The 14971-nt window shown below is 35.8% G+C and overlaps 1 protein-coding gene across 1 annotated transcript; it reads right to left on the bottom strand.

Annotated features, from left to right (window-relative positions):
- Positions 1 to 1798: 1798 nt before the first annotated feature.
- On the bottom strand, positions 1799 to 14715 carry LOC120633171 (RING finger protein nhl-1-like). Its single transcript, XM_039903302.1, has 9 exons — positions 14511 to 14715; positions 11042 to 11163; positions 9710 to 9978; positions 8417 to 8536; positions 6908 to 7120; positions 6004 to 6218; positions 5121 to 5347; positions 3331 to 3497; positions 1799 to 2884 (listed from the first exon to the last, which is right to left on the bottom strand). The coding sequence occupies exons 1-9, from the start codon at positions 14699 to 14701 to the stop codon at positions 2408 to 2410; spliced, it is 2001 nt and encodes a 666-aa protein (XP_039759236.1). The 5' UTR covers positions 14702 to 14715; the 3' UTR covers positions 1799 to 2407.
- Between the last annotated feature and the right edge of the window lie 256 nt (positions 14716 to 14971).

Genomic DNA, 14971 nt, shown 5'->3' with positions numbered 1-14971 from the left:
CTGGATGGTAGTTCCAGAAACTAGCGCTTTAGTAAAAACATAGAAACAAAAAAAATATAAACTCTTTAGCTTTTCATATTAGTACCTATGAATGGTTCAAAACTAGAGTTACGGTTAACTAAATTCTTGCACTGATTTACTGTTGCGTTGAGGAGCGTTACTATATCGTCACCACTCAAATGGGACCAACCTGACGATCCGTTCAAATAAAAATATAATTTCGTGAACGTCGATGAAACATTTCATACAAAAAGTTCGAATATTCACCTTTCCCTTTATTGAACTCGTTGGAAATGCGTTAATTGCAATTTCAATGAATTTCAAGTGGCGGTATTTATCTGAAAGTATGTGATTTTGTTTTATATGTAATAAATTTGGCCCATAGGTATGGTATAGACAAGTAAATGGGCAAAGGAAATTGGGCAAAGTTATGGAAATTATATGAATATAAATTAAATAACCTTGCCCAACCACAAAAAGCAACCAACTAAAATATGTCATTGAAAAATAGATAATTGATAGATCAGAATGGTGGGCTGAATCAGTGATATGCCTGACTTCAAAACCAATAGGTAAGGTAGGTTTTGCAGGCAATAGAACCAAAGTACTAATAAATTACCTTAAGTAAATTTATTTATAAATTTCAGAAAAATAAGGTTACTCAGAGCTTTTATGGCCATTGCTCCGAAATAACTGGCATAATAAAATATAATACAGCGGACCTCCGGTAGTCCGACAAAAGTTTTGCAGGGCAGTCGAACTATCGAATTTATCGGATTAGAGTACTACCTAAGAACCTCAATGGTCCGCATTTTTATACAAAAGAGTCCCTTTTAAACCGACAAATCAATGAGATAAGATTCATGCATTATCTACGTTAAAAAAACGTATGTAACATGTCGTATAACCTATGTTCGGCGTATATGAGAGTAGTTTGTTAGTCTTGAAAAGGGTTAAGGTTGTTCTTTGCCAAAAATGTGCGAAGTTGCTCTAGAGAAGCTAAGCTATGCACGAAGTTAAGTTTCTGAAATAAATCAATACTACTGTTGTGCCGTTTTCCATAAGTTAAGGTTCGTACATTGGTCTACTCAATACAAAAGCTATATACACTATGAAAACAAAAAAATCTACACACATCGCACGTTAGAGTGCTTTTTCGGGCACGAAGAAAATCAAGCTATCCTTTTGGTAGATTTCAGAGGCACCCCTCGTTACTCATTAAGCATCCTCTCATATCTAAGGGAAAGATAGTCTGAGGACGTATTTTGATTGGTCGATAGCATTCGGGGTAGAGGAGATTTCTATAAAGCATGCCATAAGGTCAGTTTTGTAAAAACTAAAAAGCATTCCAATAGTATGAAATATCAATTAGAGAATTTAATTTGTCATTAGCTGTTTGCGGGAGATCCCCGCATTGGTATCAACCTTGTCATCGACCAGTCAAAATGGGCCCCTCCGGAAATGGAGTTACGTTTAAGGATAAAGTTATGTATGTATATGGAAACCTTATTGATTAAAAATAATTTAGCACTAAAGAATCTAATAAATATTAGACGTTATGTGATAAGGAATCTCTACAATAAAACGGTTCTATTATTTCTAAATATTAATTGAATGTGTTATATACTCTGAACCGATAGGTTGATAATAATACCACTTTTGTAAATAATTAGTTACTTTATTTTTTACATAATAATATGTTAATAAATTTGTTCTTTTAAATAAATATGTTTCTGTTGATATTTTTATATTTTTATTTGAGCATTCCAAAATCCACTTTATTTTAAATGTAACAAAATCGATCAGAGAAGATGTTATAGGTACCTTTAACAATAATGGTAATTCGGCTAAAACACTAATATTATACTAAATTGACAGGTCTAAAATTGGTGCTGTTTTGCATGATTTTTACTTTTGAAAGGGTTATTACTATTTTTGTGTGGATTTTAAATTTAGTGTGCTGATTTTTACAATGTCTCTTGTGAAAAAGATTAGTAGGCATTATTTTTTCACCTGCCAGTTTAGTACTAAAAATATCTAAACTGAAAAGAAACAAAATTAGAGCTATCATTTTTATTGTTGTCTGTGGAACCATCTCTAAAATGAAAGTCATTAAGTAGTGCTGTAAAGTTTTAATCTCTCATTTTAGAGATTAACGTAACGTTAAGACCTGGCTATTTAGTTAAGAAATTTGGTATTACACTGTATTAGTGACATCTTCCCGTAATACTTTGAAATGTTAGTCAGTAGTTTTAGGTTAGATTTGTCAATAGCCAGATAATCCTTAATTGAGGATGTTGGATAAATGTGACGGTGCGATAGTTTTTTTCCGCAGATGATTTATTTAACATTGAAAAAGCGGCCCCCCAAACACCTTAACTTACCTTTTATCTGTTTGCTAAACTCTCTAAAAGAAATTAACGCTGTGATTCTTCGTATCGCTAACAATGATATCTAATTCTTTAGTCACATATATACCAGAAATCCAACCAAATTTCCCTGGTTCACTGCCCAGTCTTCCAAACACCCTCACCAACTGACCGTTATGTTTAAAAACTTGTACTCGACAATTTCCTGAATCCCCCACTAAGATGTATCCCATGGGATCGACTGCCAAGCATTCCGGTTGTCTGAATTGCCCCTTCCTTTGGCCCAACGACCCAAACTCGATGATTTTACTCTTATCCTGTTTATTGTAAACTTTGACCCGCCTGTTGCCGCTGTCGAGGATGATTACTCTATCGTTTGTAACTGCGACAGCAGTGGGTCCATTGAATTCAGTGCATAGTATTTCTTTGGTCTCCCAAACGCTAGCGGTGTGCATTGCTTGCTGTTTGGTCGCCACACCGTATTGGTCGACGAATTTCCCATCAGACTGTATTACCTGGAAAAAATATAGGTTGTTAGGAGGATGGCGGAAATATATCTCTTGCAGTGATAAGCCTTCCTCATGTTCTTCTTCGTTATGTTGTTTAGAATTAAGTATTTTTCACAAAACAAATCCCTTTAAACACTTTAAACATTGCCGTTTGAGTCACGTTCAATCTTTTAAGGTTTTACTATTGTCCAGTTGAATTGGCCTACGCCAAGTAAAACGCTAAACGTGGGCCAAAGCTCCATGCCCACGGCCTCGCGACAGCTCTTTAAAAGATAAGCCACTCTAACACGGACTCCGATATTAAGTAGCTGTCCTTGTTCCACATATACAGCATCGAATTTTGTTGAAATTAAACTATTCGTTAGCGTTTGTTTAGTGAAGATGCTACCCATATCTATCTACTTTCAACGCCGCAGAAAGTAGCTAATTTGGTAGTTGGTAGGTACTCTTACCTGAACCCTATCATTCCCAGTATCAACGACGTAAATATGATGTTGCGCGTTGTCAGTCGCTATGCCCTCGGGAGATCGAAACATTCCGACCCGGCTGCCCTTCTGCCCTATTGAGCGAAGGTACTCGCCCTCTCTTGAGAACACGTGAATACAGTGCTTCCATTTATCTGGAATAAAAATATTTACCAATTTATTTAATATTATTTATAGTATTTACTAACCTCGGGTATCTATTTACTTACATTTGTGCATTATTACTGAATACAAAACGAATGGTTAAAACAACAATGGTAGGAAATGGTAGGAACTGCACCAATAGGAAATATTTATCGAAATTGGTTTAGGGCTGACGAAGATATTGCGTAGGATAGTAGGTAGGTAATGATGGTAAATGGTATTTGATTCTTACACTCTCTAAACTAAACTAAATTGACAGATCTATAAATAGTCTGGGTCTGTACCCCTGGAGGCATGTCAATATAGTTGAGTTTAGAAATTTGTGTACAACAGAATTGACACTATTATCTACAAACTTACATTATCGCTAAAAAATCTTGTTGAGTTGATGACATCCTGTTTTTACATGTTATCGATTACAACATTTTATATAAGGCTTTTCGATGGCTGTGGCGCAGTAGTGAGTCCTAAAGTATAATAAGCGTACACGCACCTCCAAGGACAAATAAATAATGAAATGGCAGTCAAAGACTTGTAGTGAAATAAAAAAGGGGTAGTCAAGTCGCAAACGTATTCAGCTAACCTTAGGATTAGTCATGTAAAGCTTAACATACAGCTTTCTCTAACATTCAGGTTTAAGTGACGTCAAGCATTCAAATAGCCGAAGCGAATCACTGAAACTGCAATTCCGTTAAACATTCGAAGCACGCGCAAAGCGGTACCTGCCGGATATTGAATTGCCTCAAACACTTCATGCACATACTTGCCAATCATTGAAGGCTTTTAAACGACTTAGTATAACTTATTAATGTGTTTGCAACTAATTTAGCTAAAGCTTGGAATATAAATGCTATTTAAAAAGCATATCTACTAGTACTACCTACTATCTTCTATTACGTCTTATCGATTTGCTATGAGGTGGAATGCTCACCAGCACCTTGAGTGAAGATAAATTTGCTGTCAAAGCACAGACCTCAGAAACATACCTACTTATTACGAGCGCTCTTCTCTCGTGTAGGTAAGTTTAAGATGGGTAGGACAAATGCGCATTTTTTATTAATGATAATGCGCATTTTAGTAACAAAAAAGCTTCAATTAGATTCAGTACTTAGTTACTTTAATATGGGCGTACCTAGCTTCTGGCCTTTCCTTCGATTTTTCGATTTCGATAGTCCGATTTTTCTGGTCAGATCTTCCGCTGCTGTTTTGTCATTCACACTACCATAGGCATACCCAGCTTCTGGTCTAGAGATGGAACAAGTGAGATTTTTTTAGGCCAGATCGTCCGCAGCTGTTTTGTGATTTTTCTATAGGGTCTCTATTTAGTCGATATTGAATTTTTTTTTAAATTTTTATCTGTCTGGCTGCCTGTTTCTTGGCCGCCATACATTTTTTTAATAGGGTTTATACATTTTCTGCGTTACCAGCAACGGCCAAACCCTCCTACTAGACCAGACCAGGGAAAATTAAGAAATTATAAAATCTCGAATTGCCCGTGCCGCGGATTGAACCTGGGACCTCCCACTATGTGCTCCCAGACTCCGACGTGTGCCAGGAAGGTCGTCAAAACATTATCATAGAAGTGGTTCAAAATAAAACTAATAATTACTCACCTGTCACATAAATCTCCCCTAAACTCTTCATAAAGGCGATTTGGACTGGACACAGCATCTCGTCGCAGGATAGTCTCGTGACAATCTTGGCTTGCGAGCGTTCCACAACCAGGACGCTATGACTGTCCATGCCACAGATGTAGAGGTGGTTATTCCATGGACTGATGCCTACTCCGGACGGCCGGGAGGTTTTCCGCCATATGTAATGTGGTATAAAGTTGCGGGATCTAAAACAAAGACATCAGTCTAGCAGTCATCAACAATCTAATTCCAAATCTTTAAATTTCATGATCGGCTTTACCGTAGGCACATAGGTAATAAAGTTTATATTCCCAAAGTGCTTTACCAAGATAGAAAAAGAAGAAAAAGTTTTTTTTATTAGGCCACTACATAGTATACGTATTGATATAGGTATCCTACATATATGTGAGAACGCGAGGATCACTGTGCCAATATAGTTTGTAAACTACGATACATTTCTTTTTAAAAATAGCCCAAATGTCAATAGCTCGAAAGTAATTTTGATTGGTCTAATTTGCCTAGTTTAATCTTTATGATGCACGTTTTTCTTCGGGAGATGAAGAAGAAGAAACACTTTATTTCACGCAAAATTTATAGGATAAGAGACAGGCGGCATTATTGCTGTAAGCAATCTCATGGAGTAGATGTTCACTGCCTAAGGAAAAATTGTTGAAATTGTCCACTAAGCAATTTCAATATCTATCAAGGTATAGCCAACGAACTCCTAATTATATAACGAAAGATGACGTAATTTTCGTTGTAGCTCGATAAATCATAGATTTCCGTAAAGTTATGCCTCCTTCTACCCAATATTTAAGGATAGCCTGAGCTATTGAGATCAGTCCCACTAAATAATTCTTACCTATAGTGCAGAGTTAAACTTGCTTCGTTCTCCATAGGATTATTTTGCTTCGCTGCTTCGGGCAAAGGATCATCTGACTCGGCGTCATAGGGTGTGCTGGAGTCAGATTCTATGCGGAAATTTTCTTTGTCGAAAGTATACTTTTCGGCGTCCCATTTGGAGACTTCGGTTAAAAGTTGTAAGGTGTTTGTGTGTAAATTTATGAATGTCATCACCTAGAAAAATAGTTTACAGTTACAAATAATGTTATAGTTAGGATTAATATAGTCTTTTCGATTCCGAGCAGTGTGGGTTACAAACGCTGCGTTTTCCGGTACAGTGCCGCCATTCCAGCACTCTAGGACCACAAAGGATAGAATCCCATACCAAATTTTATACCCCAGACAACATCGTCCAAGCTTGACCGCAATCTCAACTGATAGAAAGAGTAATTTTGGTCTGAATGGAGCGCGGTTGTTTTGCAGATATTTATAATTACCCTTTTTACGAAGGTGTCCCTGTCAAAGCAAACAACACCGGAAGGGAATTTCAAATCCTAGCCATGCTTCTAGGAAAAGAAGATGAAAATAGTTTTGCGCTAGTTTTTATAACATAGGCTGAAAACGCGACTAGTAATTTGCACCGGAGTTTAAGCGATTAGCGTGTTTAAGCAAACGAGAAACGTATCTTCATTTTTAATATTAGGTGCAGATTTCTATAGCATTCCTGATGAATCAGGAAACACAGAACCCGGAAGGGAATTCCAAACCCTAGCCATGAAAAGAAGATGGATACAGGGTTGTGCTAGTTTTTGACAACATAGAGATGAAAACGCAACCAGTTTTGGATGTTTAAGCAAACAAAAAACGTACTCTACAGCTTTAATAGGTATAAGGTAGGTACAGATTTTATAAAATTGACAAACCTGCTCGTCATCAATTTTGTCCCTGATCGTCATAGCTCGTTTGGCTACTTCGCAAGCCTCCGCCAAAGAAGATTTCAACGCTAACGCCGTCATATCACCTAGCTTATGCAGCTCAGATGCTTCTCTTAGCAACTCCATTTTCGCTTCAAGGATAGCGTTGATCTTCTCTTCTGCTGACGTGTTTATCTGTTCAACTATACGATCAAATCTGTCCTGAAATTAAAAAATATATATTTTTTCGCGTTTTTGTAGGGTTGTTGTAGTGTTCTGTGAGACTATTCTGTTCGTACCAATTTCGTTCGCTGGATTGTATAAATTGTATCTTATAACTATGTTTCTAAAATATTATTACTATGCTTAAAGCTCAGCGGGCATTAAGCATAGTAATAATATTTTAGGTTTGTATATATGGTTATGTATTCGATGGTAAGATCAAAGCGATACAGTTGCAATATCAGCAGCTGTAATTGTTGACGCGTTTATTTTTCAGTTATTTTATGCGGAGATGACAAAGTTAACGACAGAAAAGCTGTCGCGTCGCGAAAAATTGTCATAAATAATATAAGGAACCTGATTTGATCTAGACAAGAGCCTGACTCCAGTTTTGATTTCTAGAAAACAATCTGTTGAATAGGTACCTATTTAATTATAATTCACTTCTTGATACCTGACCTAAAACAAATATGCTAGCTAGCATGCTTTGTAATTCTTTGGATTTCTTGACAATCTTGCTGTGTCCAGCCACCGGTTTTTATTTAGATAACTATCAGCTATATTGTTATATATATATAAAATAGATCAAATAAAAATATTATAAAACGATATGATATATGTTATGTGTTATAAGGCATTAACAGACGGAACGTTAACGAAAAATAATTTTCTTATGTAGTACATTATTACTCAACAATACCTATATAGGGTAAGGTCATTCAAGCGCAGTTTTTGAAGTAATGCGGACAGTTATCGATATCTAACAAAACAAAATAGTAATTAAGATATTCAGTGCGTTATCATTATAAATCAAAAGGTTTGATAACGAATAAAAAGATGTGATTTTGTTTTATTTATCAGTCTTCCAAATAAAGTAAGCATAGTTACCTAAGTCTCTACGTACCTACTTCTACAATATCTAAAAATTGCAAAATTTGTACGTACGACAAAAGTCAAGTCGGAATCATCCAAAAATAGGGTCATCCGATCCATCTATTTCTAAAACTGTAAATCCATTTTCAATATTCAATGTATCCGTAATCCATACTATTTTTACTTAGCAACGGCGTTATTGTCTTAAAATAGCCATATTTTTTTTTGCAAATAACAACTTCGCATTGTAACTTATCAACAGATTACTTACAGATGGATTGAATATAGAAAATGGTCGTTAGAGTTCAGTTTGGAGATTTCGAAAAAAAAAATTAGCACTGGTATTATTTGAGAGGTGATGGTCTCTCAGGAGGTACCAGTCTCAAAACTTAAGCGTTATAGATTTGCAAGATATATATTTACCTCATAATGTTCAACTTTATGATCAAGCCGACTAGCAGCCGAGTCCAGCTCTTTCAAAATAGATCCAATTTGAGTTCGCATATCCTCTAAATGCTGTAGCCAGCAAACTTTGCAGAAGTTCTAGAACAATTTTAACATTGATTGAATTCCCATTTTATTTAAAAGGAATAAGGAAATATATTCTTTAGTAAGACAAATCATACTAATGATGTAACGAACAAACAAACTAATCCAGTGCATCTAATACTTCCATTTAGATAGATACAAAGAGTAATAAGTAAGAAGATTATATAAAATGACGTAAATTACCTAAATGCTTCCATGTTTATGGAATTTAGAACAAAATAGTTACAAAACAAACAAACCTATCATTATTAGAGCGTAAGTTGCGAAATTCGTTCTATTGTCATAGAATGATGATGACTCTAATTGTTTACTCTATTAATTTTCTTCTTACACTGTATATAATTATAATATATCATTATGAATTATGATGTGTGATATAAAAATATTTTTTTTATTTTTCATACACAATAGTAATTGTTTCGAATAATTGTTATTACACGCTTTATATTAGCTTCACCTGTAGGTATGTTTGTAACCGACTCCTTTGTACTTGATTTACACCCTCTTTAAACGGTCTGATTTCGTTCAAACTTTGTAGATATATCGAGGACCGATGATAATACACTAATTTGATATGATTATTCCAATTTTCTATTTGAAATATAAGATTTTTGTTAATTTATATGATGTTCATCTTTAGTCAACAAGGCGGGAATGATGTTCATTTTAAATTCTTTTGTAAATAAACTAAACTAACAAGTGTAAATTAGTTAAGTTGTTTTTACCAAGCGGGTTTTTTTATTTTTTATGAACTATTAATTTCATTTACGTAAATTCTCGTAATTTTTTTTTTCGAATGCTGCTATGCTTTAATTATATTTAGACATCGGTTCGAAGATCGAAGATCAAAGATGCGAAGATCAGAAGACATCTTCCAAATAGGTACCTTATGGTTCGCGACTTTATTTTATTCTTTATCGCTTATGACTTTATTTTATTCTTTATCGCGACTGTTGTAACATAAAAATAATAATTAATTTGCTTTACTGTATTTTGTCATATGTTACCGAGGAAAATTTTATAGCCAGATGAGGAACAGCGGTGTAAATCTTGGCGAATGAATCAAAATTGAAAGCTAGATATGGCAATTGCATTTTAACCTTCAGCACTTTAATAATTTGTAATCGTTAGTCCATGTAGATCTGGTTTTTTTTTTATAGTACGTACCGATTTGCAATGTTCGCAGTTTGAAATTTCCATATTATCGCATATCGTTCGGCAGTGCGAACATCTGACTCCAGAAGCAAATAACTCTACACTCTGTAAGGTATTATTCATCAGCGCTGCGGGAGTTTCGAGCTGCTTCTGATCCTCAGTACCACCAACCATGGCCAGCAATGTGTCTATATACAGATTCGATGGAAGTCCATCCACAAAGTTCACATTTTGCACTTGAATTCGCGTACGGCAGATGGGGCAGTTGATTATTAAAAGATCTGAAATTTTAGAATAATTTTTGATAACAGATATTCGGATAGCAGATATTCGTTATTACAATCCATCTCGTCCGGCCACTAAGCATGGGTCTCCATTCACAATAAGTAGGGATTAGGCCGTTGTCAACCATGCTGGCCAATTGCTAATTGGTAGACTTCCTACGTCTTTGAGAACACTACGGTGGACTCTCTGGCATGCAGCTACATACAGGTACTAAATTAAAAACGCCCATAACTCCGCAAAAGTTAGAGGTGCGTTTGGGGATCGAACTCGGTCCCCCGGAAAGAACGCCACTAGGCTATCGCCACTTATAAATTAAGTACTTACTTAGTAGTTAGGAGATGGGTGATACGTTGATACCATTTGGACTTCACTTTCGAGGGGGATGCCGAGTTTGAACCCCGACACGCACCATTAATTTATGTAAGTTAACAATTTAAGCAATTAAATATCACTTCACTATTGGCTTCAACGGTGTAGGAAAACATCTTGAGGAAACCTGCATGCCTGAGAGTTCTCCATAATGTTCTCAAAGGCGTGTCAAGTCTAACCCCTTCACATTGCGGAAGATCTGTGCTCTGCAGATAATGTTTCGATAATGATATGATGTTGATATAATCACTTTATCGCTGAAGCCAAAATGCTCACATTAGAAGCTTCTTCCTATAATAACATTTATAATTTAATCTTAAATTAGAAGACGAATTACGGAAAGATACTGAGATATTTCTGATAACAGAATAAAAATGTCGTGCAGTCAAAACATGATACCACGATATGTGCATCTACTTAATATGAACACTTTAAAAAGACTAGCCAAGCCAAGTAAACGTATTACTTTACAATGCAAACTTTGCTTCTAAAATTAAAATTGGATAATGCTTTATACGATGCTATATGACGAAGGAAGTAAGTTTTGACAGCCTGACACCATCGCTTTAGAAAATAGACGGTCAATTGACTAGGCGGTCTAGTGACAAGGCGATGTAGTGACTACGCGGTCTAGTAACTAGGCGGTTTACTCACTAGGCGGTCTAGTCAAGTACCTATTCGATTACTAACCTGCAACATAGATTTTAAGACAGGCACCGCAGAAAGTATGCTGGCACGGCAACATCTTCGGATTTGAGAGAATTTCAAGGCACAGTGCGCATTGAATTAAGTCTTTGATTCCACCAGATAATCTGAGAAAGACAAAATATGACAACTATTTGTTGACTTCATTTCACTTAGCAGATTCTGATCTCGTTTTCTCTTCTTGATGAGTCGTATTCTGCCAAGGCTTGTTTCACCCAACGTTGTATTGTCAACGAGCCATGAAGGAATCAAAACCCAATAAGGGAAGGAAAAAAGTCATGAAGGGTTAAGTTTTCTTTTGCTTAAATTTTTGTTATGAATGCTATTTAAATCTATTTAACCAACAATCCTTGTTATGTACGCGATAAGCATTTGGACTGTAACTGAAACGTTTGAAATGAACAAAGTAATTGCAATTGTTGTTCTTTATGTGGAAATTTATGTGCATCCACGCATGAATTGTGTTTCTTTTTTGCGCTGCCAACTTACGCGCTCGCGCATTGCATACAAATTGTTTAAGATAATAAGTTTTCCAAAATGAGGTTTGGACATAATATTCTATTATCCTTATTATCCTTACTAATATTATAAATGTGAAAGTGTGTGTTTGTTTGTCCTTCCTTCAGACCCTAACTTAGTAAGCAAACAACTTGTTTTTTGCAACAGAGTTACTTGAAAGGGCGGAGAGTATCAGTATCAGAGACGGACAGTTCTCACGGGTTTATAAAAAACCGTAATAAGCGCAGACGAAGAAGGTGGACAACAGCTAGTTCAATTTATAAAATTCTTCACATTAGTTCTTGAAACTTCAGCGAAAATATACACGCGTAAGAAAGATTTTCTCAACAAAAAAAAGCTATATATTTTTTATAGCTATATACTTATTTATTTATTTTATTCATAAGACACACCAGCAATTAATTGTAACTACATTCATAAAAAAAAAAAATTATGTGTTAGAATTACAAATTCTGTCTAGTGCCATTACAATAATCAACTATAGGTGTATACAGCATTATCGTTGTTATCTCCGGTCACAATAAAAAAAAAAATTAAAAACTTAAATAAGTATTTAACTAAATATTATTATAATATATTATGTAAAGACTGGGTGTAGTTTTTTTTTGCTTTTGTTTAATCTTAAGGCCCTTCTCTTCTCTAATATTAAGATTAATTAAGGCAACAACTGAAACTTGTCAAAAAGTGGACAGGAAAATTGCACAGAGCGGCCTCATAGCATTTCAGGTCGCGTTTTAGTTTGCAATGTTCCAAAATCGAATCCGGTCATGTAACACATATTCACTCCATAAATGCAGTGATTTTTTTAATGTGATCCCTATTCCCATTCAAAGAGTACTTACATTGTATTGTACTTTACTACTCGTATGTATTCAAAAAGTGAAGGTACAATAAACTTAGAGCTGTAAATTCATTACGGTCAAACGATAAGACACAAAAGTTTAACTACCTACATACTTTAATTATCAGACACCTTAATTGAACATCGTACTTTGTTTTTAATACGTCCCACATATATGATCAACTAAAAATTAATTCAAATAAAAGTTGGTCAACGGCAATTTAACAAAAATTTTGATAATTTTAATTTGATGATCTTTACATAACGAAACAAGTGGCGTCAAATTAGTTTCATGAGATGTTCTTTTTCGTTCGTGCAATGATATTAGTACTATTAAAAATTGATTCATTAATTTACTGCTTTCTGCTTTCTGAGTCCAAGGTCGTGGGTTCGATTCCCACAACTGGAAAATGTTTGTGTGATGAACATGAATGTTTTTCAGTGTCTGGGTGTTTATCTGCATATTATGAGTATTTATGTGTATTAAATTCGTAAAAAAATATTCATCAGCTATCTCAGTACCCATAACACAAGGTACGCTTACTTTGGGGCTAGATGGCAATGTGTGTATTGTCGTAGTATATTTATTTATATTTATATTTATTTATTTTATGGAAGCTTAGTTCGTCTCGTATGCAGGTCACAAGTGTCTTATATGCAAATTTAGGACGTCCAGTTTGCAGATCACAAGCGTCTTTTATTCAAGTTTAGTACGTTTTTTTTAAAATAAAACTGAATCGATGGAGGTTTCTTAGAGAACTTCTATGAGGATATGAGGATGTGAATAAAGTAACGAAAGTACTTACATATTGGTTTTTTATTTGAATTGGAAAATGTACGCAGACGAAGTATGATTGTATGCCAATCTTGAGAATATCGCATTCTAAATTCATTTATTTAAGTACACTTACTCTAAAAAATCGTTTGAAACGTCAACTCTGTCTGTTCCTAGTGACTCTACCTCCGGTTCGGAAGAAAGATTTTACCAAGAAGTCGCCGCCTAAAAACGCAGTTGCTCTTTTTTCACTACAAGTTAAAGCTCTTGACTGCAATCTCACCTAATGATAATTGATGCAGTCTATGATTGTATTGGGTTAACCTGTTAGGGGGTATGGCAGTTATGTTAAACCTATTACCCTTTACCCGGTAAGCGACATCAAATCGGGCCGCTAGACCGCTGGGCGCTACGTCTTTTCCGGTAGGGTGGTAACTAGCCACTGTCGAGGCCTTCCAAAGGATCAGACCATAAATTATAAATTGTCAAATTTCCCCGCCGGAGATCGATCCATTGACCAAAAATTTTATAACATCGTGTCTCAAAAATTGGTCTTGATGTCTGGTGACCCCAGAGCTTAGAACCTAGAAGAGACTTAGCCCAACGGCTAATTCTAGCAATTCAAAGACGCCAGCATTTTGGGCTTATATTTTTTTTAATATTAAAACATTAATATTTGTAATTATTATTATGTGTTTACTAATTGTTTGGTTTATTAATTTTAAAAATCCCTCAGTGCCGGAAGACCAAAGTCTTCGAACAGTGCGTGTTGCCAGTGATGACCTATGGCTCCGAAACATGGTCGCTAACTATGGGCCTCATAAGAAGGCTCAGAGTCACTCAGCGGGCGATGTAGAGAGCTATGCTCGGAGTATCTCTACGTGATAAAATCAGAAATGTGATCCGTAGAAGAACCAGAGTTACCGACATAGCTCAACGAGTCGCGAAACTGAAGTGGCAATGGGCGGGGCACATAGTTTGGAGGAGGGATGGACGTTGGGGTCCCAAGGTGCTGGAATGGCAGCCCCGCACTGGTAAACGCAGCGTTGGATGACCCCTGACGAGGTGGTCGGACGACATTAGGCGCGTCGCAGGTAGCCGCTGGATTCAAACGGCACAAAACCGTGGAATTTGGAACTCCCTACAAAAGACCTATGTCCAGCAGTGGACGTCTATCGTTTGAGATTGTGACTAATTGGAATTATATAAAGAGAAAAAATCAGAGGAATTTACAGACCTCGTCAGAGCCACTGCGCTCACCGCTAGGCCACGGGGATCGTCTATTCCAACATTCTAACCTTTTGTTTATAAAGACTTACTTTCTGGGTTTCATATTATCTGATGAAGCTGAATTGTTATGTCGGGATGTAATCTGGCTCGTTGGCCTATACATCGGAGGCGCACTTTGTATTTGTGGAGTACTTGGTAGCCCAGCCTCCTCCCCTTTTTGACTGTTAAACCTTTTGAAGTTCAGGAAGAAAGACTGCTTCTTTTTCACTTTTTCCGCCATTTTTACACCTTTTTGTAAGCGTTGAATAGTTAAAACTGAATCAATATCAGTCATAAGAGATATTGTTATCAGATTATGCTGATTTAAAATTACGATTAGTCAATTTCGATAAGATATCTATATTAGCAAGCTTGCGTGGTGTGTATTGTAGTAGGTTTCACGTAAAACGAGCGATAGTGTTTTTCTTACTTTAAATTTAGACATAATTTTTATCTACTTTTAATGGAAAAAGTCTGAAATTAAAGATAAATATATCAGAACATTGTAATA

This window comes from Pararge aegeria, chromosome 21 (genome assembly GCF_905163445.1).
Source record: "Pararge aegeria chromosome 21, ilParAegt1.1, whole genome shotgun sequence".
In the NCBI taxonomy this organism is placed as follows: domain Eukaryota; kingdom Metazoa; phylum Arthropoda; class Insecta; order Lepidoptera; family Nymphalidae; genus Pararge; species Pararge aegeria.
Note: the sequence above shows the minus strand (reverse complement) of the source record. Positions and strands in the feature narration are given on the sequence as shown.

Bases quoted from the DNA above. Each gene is read 5' to 3' on its own strand.
- LOC120633171 (XM_039903302.1), bottom strand. From the start codon at position 14,701: ATGGCGGAAAAAGTGAAAAAGAAGCAGTCTTTCTTCCTGAACTTCAAA. The intron at 6,219-6,907 runs GTTTGTCAATTT...CTATTTTTCTAG, and splicing joins ACAAAATTGATGACGAGCAG to GTGATGACATTCATAAATTT. The intron at 3,498-5,120 runs GTGAGTAATTAT...TTTTTATTCCAG, and splicing joins AGGGGAGATTTATGTGACAG to ATAAATGGAAGCACTGTATT.